The 12633-nt window shown below is 36.7% G+C and overlaps 1 protein-coding gene across 1 annotated transcript in view; it reads right to left on the bottom strand.

Annotated features, from left to right (window-relative positions):
* Window positions 1-4528, bottom strand: part of LOC131930550 (E3 ubiquitin-protein ligase RNF220) — a 52005-nt gene extending 47477 nt beyond the window's left edge. Inside the window, exons 1-2 of the mRNA XM_059287094.1 lie at window positions 4412-4528; window positions 2475-3404 (exon numbers count right to left, since the gene is read on the bottom strand). Of these exons, the coding sequence (XP_059143077.1) occupies window positions 2475-3165 (691 nt within the window). The 5' untranslated portion in view covers window positions 3166-3404; window positions 4412-4528. The remainder of the gene's footprint in view (window positions 1-2474; window positions 3405-4411) is intronic.
* Between the last annotated feature and the right edge of the window lie 8105 nt (window positions 4529-12633).

The raw sequence follows: 12633 nt of genomic DNA, 5'->3' as shown, positions 1-12633 counted from the left end.
AGATACATTTTAGTTTCAAAACTTTACTTGTAAAAACTAATTTAAAAAAAAAAACAATTGTTAGGTTTGTTACTTTTAGTCTGAAACTAGTTTGAACGCTTAAGGAATAAAACAATCTAAACAACAAGCTTTTAAACACACTGAAGATAGTTTTCGTGAGTTAGAGCATTAAATTTTAAAGGTTTTGTAGGTCCAACAGTCGTTTTCAATACATATTGCGACCAAAGCTTTTATTTTTAATATTATAGCTAAAGAAAATGTATGTCTTTTTTTCTTAGTCTTTGGTGTATTATAGCTTGTATCTAAATATTTTTTTACCTATTTTATTCTAATTTTTAGTATTAAAATACTGCAGAAATATAAGTTTTCAAAACATAATCACCAGCTGTATTCTGATCATTATTAGTTTAATTAATTTAGTCGACAACTCGCTCAACTAAAATTATTTGCTAAAAACGCGATGAGTACCTCCAAATGACATTTATCTGCTCATTAGTAGAGTCTGTGGTCGGTTCTCAGGTGAGAAAATATGTGTGAACACACCTCAGCCACATGACTGATCGTGTAATTGCAACAAACCTACTCTAATTAACCTTGTTATTTCCTCTTTTATAATTTAAAATAGTGATTTTTAAATCGATTTTTAATGATTAATATTGATCTAATTAAATCAAATATGAAATATTATTGCGTTTTCAACAAAAGTGAATTTAAAAAAAAGTTTCAAAGAAATCGTTGCTTCTGAAATTATGTAAAATAAAAAAAAAAGGTTGAACACAACAAACCCCCTTACCCACATACATTTTGATATGTCACCAAAGTAATAGTTTGTAAAACCCACACGTATGGCCAACAACAAAAATTAAAAGCGCTAGTCTTACATTCTGATTTATTTATTGTAATTATAAAATACTAATTTGATTACCTTCAGATATTACGGTTAAATTTCGGCACAAATTACGGTAACAGGACTCGCTTGGTCAAGGGAAACAACTGACGTCGACATTTAAATAAACCACTAGTGAATTCTTCAGCCTAACACGGCGTTTACACTTGCAACATATAAACTACGGGAGAAAAACTCGCAGCAAGTTTATGTCATTTTAAAACATTTTTCCCGCGGAACATGTAGATTTATACTAACTTGCTGTGGGAAGTTTTTTTTAGACATGAACAGTAGCCCTATACATGTCGTACGTGTAAACGCGGTTTAAAGCTACAACTCAGGGTTAAACAAATAAACTGTAGCTTTAACACTTTGAACGGCCTAGTTGTGTACTTTTATTTAGACATAGTTTTAGTTTTAAAACACCCGCCTCAATTAGACTTAAGTAAAGCAACAGAAGGGCCATTGAGCAGAGACGGCAGATTAAACTCCGACGAGAGAGAAAAAAAAAATATGGCTTTCGCTGATCAATAATCATGTCATGTGCATTGATCACCGCAACGATAGGTTCGATTTGTATTCAGAAATAGCAGGTAAAGTAAATCTCTCCATGATTTGTGTTGTTACAATTCGTGTCAGCACTTCACTTTAGGCCGATTGAAATACGTTCCTAGCGGATCTGCTAGTCACTAAGTCGTAGTAGTGATAACGATACTTCGACCTCAAAAAATACAGCGCTAAATCTACCTGGCTATAACCGTAATGGTCGGCATATATTTCATGTAATATTGCTATGGTGATTCCCTCCCGTAGGCCTATGTGGATGCTACAGACATAACCAAAAGCATATTTCTAGGCAATGAAATCAGGCTTTAACCAAAGGCATATAAAAATGTTACCCAGCGGGAATTAACCCAAAACCTAACTTTGTGGAGTAGACACAAAAGTTGATGGTTTTAAAATAATCTTGGTAGCCATCTGGGTGGCTGGCTAGTGACGATTTTTAAAAAAAATTAAAAATGTTGTCACCCTCTGTTAATTAATTAAGGCATTAAAATATAGGGCCTAAATACTTCCTGGTTTCAGCACAAGTTTAAAGTAATTTAAAATCTAGTAAGTTAAATTGATATAGCCATGTTTCTACAAGTAATATAAATATTTCTCTCTGTAATTATTTGATCAAGGAGTTCACTGAACAGTACAGTCCACCAACCAGCATTGGACTATACAAACTGCTTGTGTACTTACAAAAATGAACCCATGATAAAATAAGTACAACCTGTTTCTACATAGAGAAACTTAAGACTTGATGGTTAAACTCATAAAGTCAACCAGCAGAGTTTAACCTTATACTTCAGCTTTAGCTCAACACAAGAAAAGGATGACTTAACAGTCATTAAAAGGATATGATACCTTTAGATTCTTTACAAGAATATGCTAACTTACTTTTTTACTTTACAAAACTACTAACAATGTGATTTTTTACTGGTGCAGTGATAAAACATAGCCTTACCAAACCCCAAATTAAACTACAAATGCAGAAACCTCCTGACACACATATGTAACTAATAAAGGTATTTCTACTCACTTCTCAAAGCTCTTCCCTCTGAGTCTGGGGTCCCTCGCTCATAAGCATCACATGACTCTGGCTCTGAGATGGTGTCGTACCCCGCTGAGCTGATACTTGACGGCCGTTCCTCCTTGACCCCTGGTGGGGTGTCTCTCTCCTCCTGGCTGTGGTCATCTCTAAACCCCCCATCACCTGAATGACTCCCCTGGGGCTCTGATGATGAACAGGCACCAGAGGATTCATCAGACTTTATCTTCTTCGCTGGAGAAAATGCAGAATGATATGACCCCTCGACACCTTCTGGACCCAGAGGCCGGAACACCCCGGGTCTTACTCCAGGGTTGTGGTTCATCATAGCCAATCGTCTGTCGATTCCGGGACGAACAAATGATAGGTGAGAGAACAGGGGTGCTGAGAACGGGTCGCCAGGTCTGTACATGGTAAATCCTGCTGTGCTGAAGGGAGGTGGGGGAGGAAGATCCTTGTCCATTCCTTGCCCTGAGAAGGGGTGTGGTGGTCCAGGCAGCCTGGGTGCTTCGTTGCCCTCTGCGGTGGAGGCTAGGACCATAAGAGTAGGAGATGAGAGAGGGTTAGGCATAAATGAGGGGTTGTCCATCCCTCCACTCCCCGGAGCTGGTGCAAAGAAAGGTTTAGGCCAAAAATTGAAACGGTACATTGCTAATGATCGCTGCAGATCTGTGCTCATCATTTGGAAAGCAGAAAGTTCCCACAGAAACTTCCAAAAAAACTGATTAACTTTAGATACACAAATGGCTTTAAACTTCTCTAATACAGGGTGTCATTCCCAATAATAGTTACTGCCTGCACAACTATTCCAACTGAAAACTATGACTTTCTGTTCAGCTTTTTGACAAACACTCTTTCAACAGTAATCTTAAATGTATGTTAAATGTCATATACCATTCCATATGTAATACTTTTTCACAGCTAATAGCAGGGGAGTAAATTTTTTAATTACTTACATAATGATCAATTTATATGACATATTTCTTGTGATAATTTTAAGATTACTATTAGAGCTAAGTTAATTTCAATAATATAATGTGCCATAACTCTATCAATTAAACAGGAATTTGGAATATTGGCCTACACTACACTACTTTGTTAAATATATGATTTTGATTTTTATCTTATTTTATATTTGTATCATAATAAAGGATAGTTGTATTATTATAGAGGTGCTTTTTCTGTTTAATACTTAAGATAATTTTTTTTTAGATACAAACAGGCGATTCATCCTTTAAAGTACTGCACACTTGAAACTTTAAAGTAAAATTTCAATTTGAGGTAAATATAAAAGTTATTAAATACTGGACTAAACTTAGGTCTTGATTAAAGAATTATTAGTAGATAAGATTAATTATTATATTTACATTTAGTTTGAGGTTTATTAATTTAGCCTTAAGTTAAGACAATTATCAATAAATTAAAGCCCTTAAATTGGCTAAAAATATACTTTTATCAATGATTAAAGTTTATTAAAAGGCAAGAAAATTTGGTTGAGAAGTAACTTTTTACTATTCAATTATTAAAGTATGTAAAACAGCATAACTAAACGGCCTATTCTATTTATGATGACGTAATGTAATAGACCTGAATATATTATTAATTTTTTTTAAAAGGCCTAATTAAAACAATTATTTTGATGCCAGATTTTATCATTTATTTTAGTAAAATACAACTGATTTATATAGGGGGCCTATTTGATTTTAGTTATAGATGTAGTTTATAACATACAAGTTGGGCGATATGTTTTTATTTTTAAATATATTTTCCTGTTTTAGTTAAACTTTAGTATTATTAGTACTTTAGTTAAATTAGTTTAGCATAATAGCAAGTATGAAACTGAGATCCCTAGGCCTAGGCCTAATTATTTTATTATTAATTAAATTGTACTAAACACTACACTAAATTGAAATTCTATATGCGCGTACAATTTTGTCACACCGAAAACATTATTTCCGTCAGAAAGTACACACTACACCCAAAACTGTCAAACGCTGTTTTCTTCTTATGAAAACAACTTGTGGAAAATCTTGTTTTATTTCAGTTTGAAGAAATCTACCCAGTGGTTTGCGGTTTTCTGTCACCTAGTTGGGCTGTGATTCCGGGAGGACACGCCCCCTTTACCGTCATTATACGCCTTATTTGGAAGTGGGCTGACGCGACTTCGCTGAGCGGCGAAAGCGGGTACGAATATGAATGAAACGAAAGACGTTCAAAAACAAAATACACTAGAGACTTATGAGAGAAAAAAATCAATCTAACTTCCATCTACCAGATTTGATATTGGAAATGACACCTGTAAATCGAATTCTAATCAGTATCCCTCTTATTGCACAGACAAATTCTTCCTAAAAGACAAAATAGGGTCTGGATGCATTCGGATTGAGGACAAACCATTTGTAAACAAACCGATAGCTCTCGCTAAGTGGGACCGGGAGGAAGCGAGACAACACTATGACGATACTGCTAATATTTACATTTTTTAATGGAAATACACACAAAATTGTTGATAGTAGTAAGTCTAGTTACGATATATTTAATAATTTTTTGAAAATGCGATTAGATGACAGTAATATTGAATAGATAGAAATGTCAATACTTACTGGATACTTCTAGGCTTCAGGGGGAAATCCCTAACATATTAGCCTCGTTTTGGCTTGAGGTTCCCTCAGCAAAAGAATCATGGGATACTGTTTTTATCGACCAATAATATTTCTCATAAAAGTCTAAAAAAAAAAACAATAGTTTAAATTTAGCCTAACCCACGCCTTGCACGCGCACATAATATTAATTTAAAAAGAAAATAAATTACGTTGGACAGTTAGGTTACTTCAAAGTACTGTTACAGTTTCTGTTATCAGATTATAAAGTCAAAGTCGTGAGGGGACTATTGCTAATATTATTAATCACCGTAGTTTTATTGTGTGTAGATAGTTAGGATAGCGTAATTTTTCACATATGCCTTTTTATGCTTATAAATACGCTGCTTTCTTTTATAGCGATAACAAGTTAACTTGGATACATTTTAAAAACATATCTATAAACATCTGAAAATTAATTTTCCTCTAATTTTCTTATTCAACTTTTTGGCAAACGTTTTCCCACTTCAAACAGTATGCACATACGATAATACGAACCTAAGCCTAAATGGGTGATATTGCCGGTAAAGGGAGGTAATAATGACATTGACATACACACGCATTGTGGAATGTTTGCGCTGATTTTTAAATAGATTAGTATTAAAAAGTTAATCTGATTTTTAAAAGAAAACTTACTACCGTGTCTTGAAGGGCTAGAGGTTAGGTTTAGACTAACAGTTGACCTTATTTCATGTAGGCTACATTTCTTAGCCGTAATGTTAAGGCCTTGTGTTAACACAAAAGTTTGGGTTAGCTATTAGTATGCCATATCTGCTATACTAATTTATTTTATTCGTACTTTTTTTTTTCGAAATTTCGACATCTCGTAATGTATTAATATCCCAAGACTTCCAGGGACTATATGTAGGCTTACAGTTAAGTTAATTTTTATTAAAAAAATATTCATATTTGTAGTTTATTGTTATGTAAAAAATAGAGGTGAATGAGTTATTGCGTTATTATATAATAAAGTAATAAAGTGGCATTAAAGGTCAATACAATTGTACTCTAATGTTATATTTTGGATGGGGTGGAGGTAAATATGGTATTTTTTTCTTACTTAACATGTAGGCCTATAACGTCTCTAAGTTTCTACAACGTATAAGTAGATTGTTGTTTCTTCTCAATCAATAAAATAAGTGTTAAAATATCAACAAATGGAAGGTACCATAATCTCTGAACTCAAATTGCAATTCCTTAGCCTACACCAAACTGTTCAACCCCAAAATTAAAACTAGTTGTTTAATCCTGGAATTAAACAAAGGAAAAAAATAAAGCAATTTAATTCAGGATAAAAGCAGGGGGTGGGAATGGGTGGGTTGATAACGGGAGTGTATCATGAGGGATATGAATTCAGCCACATTGATAAAAACAGCCAAGCACTCCCTAGCTCTGTAGAACTATAATTTATTTTAACTCTTTGTGACTCTGACACGAATAATTTTCAGACTTAAGTCTGATTGGTGAAGTGGGGATACAAATTAAGTAGGCACCTCGCCTTGGTCTACACCGGCATGCCAACGGTTAGTGTAAAATTCCACTCACGGATTTCTTGAAGTGGCGGGGAATCCCCGGGATTCCTAATAATTGTTCCTGTTAGCTAGCGCGGCATGGCGTTCATTACACCAACTCCTTATCGAGTGGCGACGCCCGCGGAGGAAGGGGGGAGAACTGTGTTATTTCGGTGGTCGATTCGATCACCGAGCTTTGTTCGTGCCCAGTGCCTGTCAAGGATTGGAGACCAACAACAGAGATAAATGGGAAGCACGATTTTAAAAGAAATCCGCCCCGTGTCCAATTTGATGTGAGGACTTAATGCTTAAGTCAACAGTGTGTTCTTATTGATCGCTGCTAGCCGGTTGTACACGACTGCTGGATTTGGTGGACCGTATAGGCATTAAAACGACAGGTACTTGTGCTGGGGTAAACACTACGGAAACAGGAGCTAGTGTGCAATTTTACACTACCCACTGGTTGTTAGCGCAGGGGTCTGCTTGTGTTCACGTGGTCAAAGCATCCGATTTGTATCAGGAAAAAAAAAAGTCAGTACACGGCAGAAGTGGTGTCACACACCGCGTAACGCACGCGCATTGTTAGCACCATGCTGCTCACACGGGCAGACGCTAATACCTGGTGGAGGACGAATGGGGAAATGGTCGTGTACCTGGTCATAATGGGTGTGGGTGGATAGCCAGGTCACAACAGCATTTAAATTTTAATGTAGCTCTACTGTTTGTTTGTTGTTGTTGTTTTTTTTAAATATTGGCGAGTAAATTAGCACTAAGAATTCTGAATGTGCTAACCTATTTTCTTCTTACTACATATTTTATAGGGGACTAAAGTTAACACACACACGCATATATATATATATATATATATATATATATATATATATATATATATATATATATATATATATATATATATATATATATATATATATATATATATATATATATATATGCATATATTACAGTAGCGTAGCGGGGGGGGGGTGCAAATCGAAATCTTGTGGGGGGGGGTGCAAATCGAAAAGTTTGTCCCCGGGCATGCATATATAATATATATATATATATATATATATATATATATATATATATATATATATATATATATATATATATATATATATAGCAAGCCGATTTCACTGGAAGGGCCATGCAAGCATTTACAGTTGTTGTATTATTATTATATACCAATATAGGAGAAAGGTTAATGGGAGCTCACTCCAGATATTTGTTTTCGTTAGGTTGGGGGTTGGGGGGTACTTGAAACTTCTGTACTTCTGGGGGAGGCGGAGACTGTCAGTGCCCCTTCTAACCCCACCCCCCCCCTTTCAAAAGGCTGACAAAAGCACTATAACGATAGTTTTATTGACAAGATCAATATCAACACGTTTTCTAAGTGTAAAATAAATATACAACTGCGCTATTGTGTAAATGACACTAGTCGACTTTGTATCTTTTTTTTTAAATCATGGGATAGATTTGTTTAAAAATATCTATTGCATAAATAAGCCGCACCTTTAAGCACAGGGTGACGCCATCCGCAATGAAAGGTGACACATATAATTTCCTGGTCTATAAACATGTGTATTCCTTTAACAGGCACCATAATCTGGTTCATATTTATTTTGTACTACATCAACAAGCGCTGTAATCTGGTCTATAGGCCTATACATTATGCATTACATTAACCATTGCAGTACTATAATCAATGCAAGTCTGCATAGTAACAACATTTTTACTTCTTTTTTTTTAACCACATCAAAAATATAAATTAGTTTCTTTGAAGTAGTTTTCATATCAATAAAAACACAATGCCTGTGTACGTGTCACTACACATCGAATGCACCGCGCAGTGAGTGTAAAAACAAAAGAGTTCTGAGTCTTAGAAGCTACTCGTCGAGACCTAAAACACAATGCCTAAGCTCTGATTGTGATTGCGCTTTACTCGGATATTTCCTCATAATCGATTGATTCAAGGTACAAATTTCATTTACGTTTTCGCCCAGATTAAATTTCCACCACCATATCCCACAGCTCTCCTGTCCAATAATATAAACAGCGGAGCAAAATTAGTTCCGATAAGGCTACAGAAAAGGCGGGTAATTACCCGGATATCCAAAAGGTGTCTTCGATAAATTGGTTTTAAGGACAGACAACGCTATCTTTTTATTGCCCGGTGTGCGAATCGATGTCAACACTATACTGTGGGCATTTTTTTTTCTTTACTAGAAGGCGCATGCGATTAAGAACACTCGAAGTTTTGCTCCGTTTGAGAACGAAACAAAAAAAAATCACTCATTTCCGGAACGGTTCATAGTGTTGACTGATGTAACCCACAACACCTGCTTCATCAAGCAGAGCAGACAGAAATCGTTTTCGAATTTGCACTCGGTAGTGAAAATTAATAATTCCTCTGGCTCAATGGAGAAAAGAGAGTTCTGAGGAAGAAGGGGGGGGGGGGCTGGCTGGAAAAGGGGTAAATTGGCCGAGGTATATTGGCGTGGGACCGCCGACAACAGACCGCGGACGACAATAACCACCTTTGTGACACGCCCGGCTGATTTTTACGACTGCTAAATCTTTGTCGTGTACTACGTCACTTCCTACGTTGCGGGTAACGCGAAAGTCATTTCGGGGTGCGACTTTGTGTTCTGCCTCGATTCCCTTCTCTTCAAATCCATATTAACATTCAGAGTAGCTGCCCCTGTGTAGTTGCCGTAACCTGTTCAATGGGGAGTTGACCTCACTAAAAAAGTAAATAGAACCGGCTAGCATTGTTTGCTAGACGTAGTTCTTCCCTTTAGGCAAGACAACAAAGCACGAGTATGCACGTGCAACTCGTAAAACGCACAAGGCAGTTTGTTACACTGGTTCCTCGTAACCGGCATTGTTCTAATTTAATGATAATTACTTTTCTTTTTTAATTAAAAAATTTGCGGAAAAGCTCAGAGGTAGGCCTACATATGCTCCTAAAATAAAAATTAAAGCTACTCTGATATTATTAGTAAAACGGTAAATGTAGTAACATTACAAGCAGTATTTACTTACGAGTAATGGTAATTGTTTATATATATATATATATATATATATATATATATATATATATATATATATATATATATATATATATATATATATATATGTATCTGAGTGTATGTGACTGTGTGTGTGCGTAAGTATATCGTATACAAAACGTCTTTGTCCCATTGCCTGTTTTAAGATTGGCCAACGGTATCAATACAATTTAGATGTCTAACATTTTCACTAAAAAAATCCTAAAATGATTGATTCCATAAAAACGTTTAATTCTTTGAAATTAACATCTCTGACAAACTCCTGCTCTACCTTTGTTAAATGATTTATCGTCTGTAGTTCGTCAACGAGCTTTTCTATTTTTATTTACCCGCCTTCGATTTCAACATTTACAAACTCACAAGATATAGCCTACTTAAGTCACTAAATGGGCATATTAACTTTGTTGGGTTTTAAAGTATTTGCATAATAGAAAACGGGTTTGTCGATACGTTTCAAGCATGAAATCTCTAATCGATATCTGTCAAACACATATCAACATGCTCTTTTCTTCACTCTACATTTTGTTTTTTTATTCCTCTGATCTCGTTTTAATTCGTGCTATGCGACATCAATACGTTTTACAATACTCGCAAAGTTTAAGTTGACCTGGGCGACATGCTGAAGTATTAGACTGCTAAATATTTGACGCTGGCTAGAAAGAAACCATTCCAAACAAAAGAATAAATACAAACACAGACGGACATTCAATCCGTTTGAATAAGGACAACAATGTATAGCAGTGAGTTGCACATCATTAACGTACACAAACGCCATTGTTACTATACGACACAAGGGGCATTTAAAACGGAAATGAATACTGAAGATCCGCAGTGGCGTAGCTAGTGGAGGGCGGGTGGGGCGGCCGCCCCGGGCGCCGACCCTAAGTGGGCGCCAAAAGGGGTAGAAAAATTAACTGAAAAGCTTATTTTAAGCCCATTTTAAGCTGAAGTATTAAATTATATACAGTAAAAGTTACGAAAATAAACGACTTCAAGGCTTTTCACATTGATATAATTTAACTGTTTTCTTTATCAATTCTGTGGCACCGAAATAGAAAACCTAATGAGATAGTAACTGGTAAGAAGCTCCACAAACCTTTCCATTTATTTATTTATTTATTTGGGCGAGGGGGGGGGGGGGCACTTTTTCAAAACGGGGTGTGGGGGCGCTTTTTCAAAGACAGGAATAACTATAAATAGAATGGAAGGAAGAGGCGCATAAATTTATATTCCGCCCCGGGCGGCGGAATCAGTTGCTACGCCTCTGAAGATCCGTAAGCATTTTACTCTTCGATCTTGTTGAAAAAGATATCTGCCAGCTCTCTTCTCTTCATTTGTAGCCTTAATTGTTTTTTCACTGGTAGCTCTATAAGACCATGATGATATTTTAATGAGTGGTAGTAGCGTTGTGTTGACTAGTATGATTAGAAGCTGTAAGTAGATTCTCCATAGTAGCAGCACAATGATTTTTTTCCTTGGTACCTATGTTTGGATTTCTCTATGAGGTTTCGGTTGACTAGTATTTTGGCTTGTGAAATATGTGTATACTATGGCTCAAATGAATGTCTTATAGAAATGTGTGTGTGTGCGTGGTGGGGGTGAATGTAGCTGGGGTGTTTACTGTATATTATAGAGCTTCAGAGGAGTGGAGGAGTGAGTATAAAATACAGATGACACGCTGTGCTGGCGATCATAGAGGTACTTTCAAAAGAAATACAAACATTTGCTGCAGCTAACAAAGTATCGTGCTGTACATAGCAGTCTCTCATCGCCATTGTATTTTTGGGCGTTTCAGTGTTGGCAGGATCAGCACAAGTTATCCTGTAGCAATCTTAGATCCGGGTTTCTTTCAGATATTTTTCTTTCCGGGTGGGTGGGGGGAGGGGGCGGGGCACTTGAAACTTTCGAAGGGGCTTTTGTGGCGATCATGATAGGAGAGATACATTTTTTAAAGCGTCACGTCATTTATGAATACCCCCCCCCCCCCCCCACACACACACACACCCCATCAGAACTAATACGAGTCCTACGGATCCGAACTCTAGGGTATCCGTTTAGCTCTCTCCTGTTGACCATACTGTCCCATACAATCTAAGAGGGTGTCCATAACTCACGATAAAACAATTTTCTAGGAAATAGGTAGTAAGGTAAGGGCTACTTTTTTTTCCTGAAAACTCAAAGAGTGGGGCTAGTGAAAAGCTTATGGGACAGGGTGGTCGAGTAGTAGAGCACTCGTCTGCTTCCCCGAAAGTCACGAATTCGGATCACGGACTCGAGTATAGCACTGGTAAGCAATGTTCCCTCTAAGGGAAAAAAAATAATGTGCAACGTGTATTTTGTGTGCGCGGAGTTTTAAAAGTCTTATACAAGGGTATAAGTATTTTACAAAATCACTGCGCGGCAGCTCAAAACTATGCGCGGCCGCGCACCCTCGCAGCTTAGAGAAAACACCAACCAGTTCTATGGCTCATGCAGGTTTTATTGAGCCGTAGAACTGGTTGGTGACCTACTTACCAGCCCTATATGTAGTACGTTCCCGAGACTACACAGCTTTGATGGGTACCTGGCTTTCGTTGGGAGATTTGTGACGTCATTTGTTGTGGGACGATGATCTAAAGCTGACTGATGGACAGCCTCTAAACGATGTAGGCCTTACATTTAGTTATAAAACATTTACAGCACTGTTCGAAATCACGGTGTTGATGAACAGCCTCAGTGGCCGTTACCTTCTTGGCCAACTTGTCTGGACAGTTTTATTTGACAGCCTGACCAAGCTTCATTGGACATCGTGGTTGTAGAATACCTACACCTGAATTGAATCCCAATGGTCTTTTTTTTTTTTAAACTGAGTTAGCTGGCATTAAAATATTATCAGCAGCCGTTTTCGTGAAAACAAATGGCGCCAGGTATCGAAGTCTTCAGTCTAGAA

Source organism: Physella acuta, unplaced genomic scaffold (assembly GCF_028476545.2).
Source record: "Physella acuta isolate Inbredline_101_S28 unplaced genomic scaffold, ASM2847654v3 ptg001798l, whole genome shotgun sequence".
Lineage (NCBI taxonomy): Eukaryota > Metazoa > Mollusca > Gastropoda > Physidae > Physella > Physella acuta.
The sequence above is the reverse complement of the archived record's forward strand: the minus strand, read 5'-3'. Positions and strand labels throughout refer to the sequence as shown.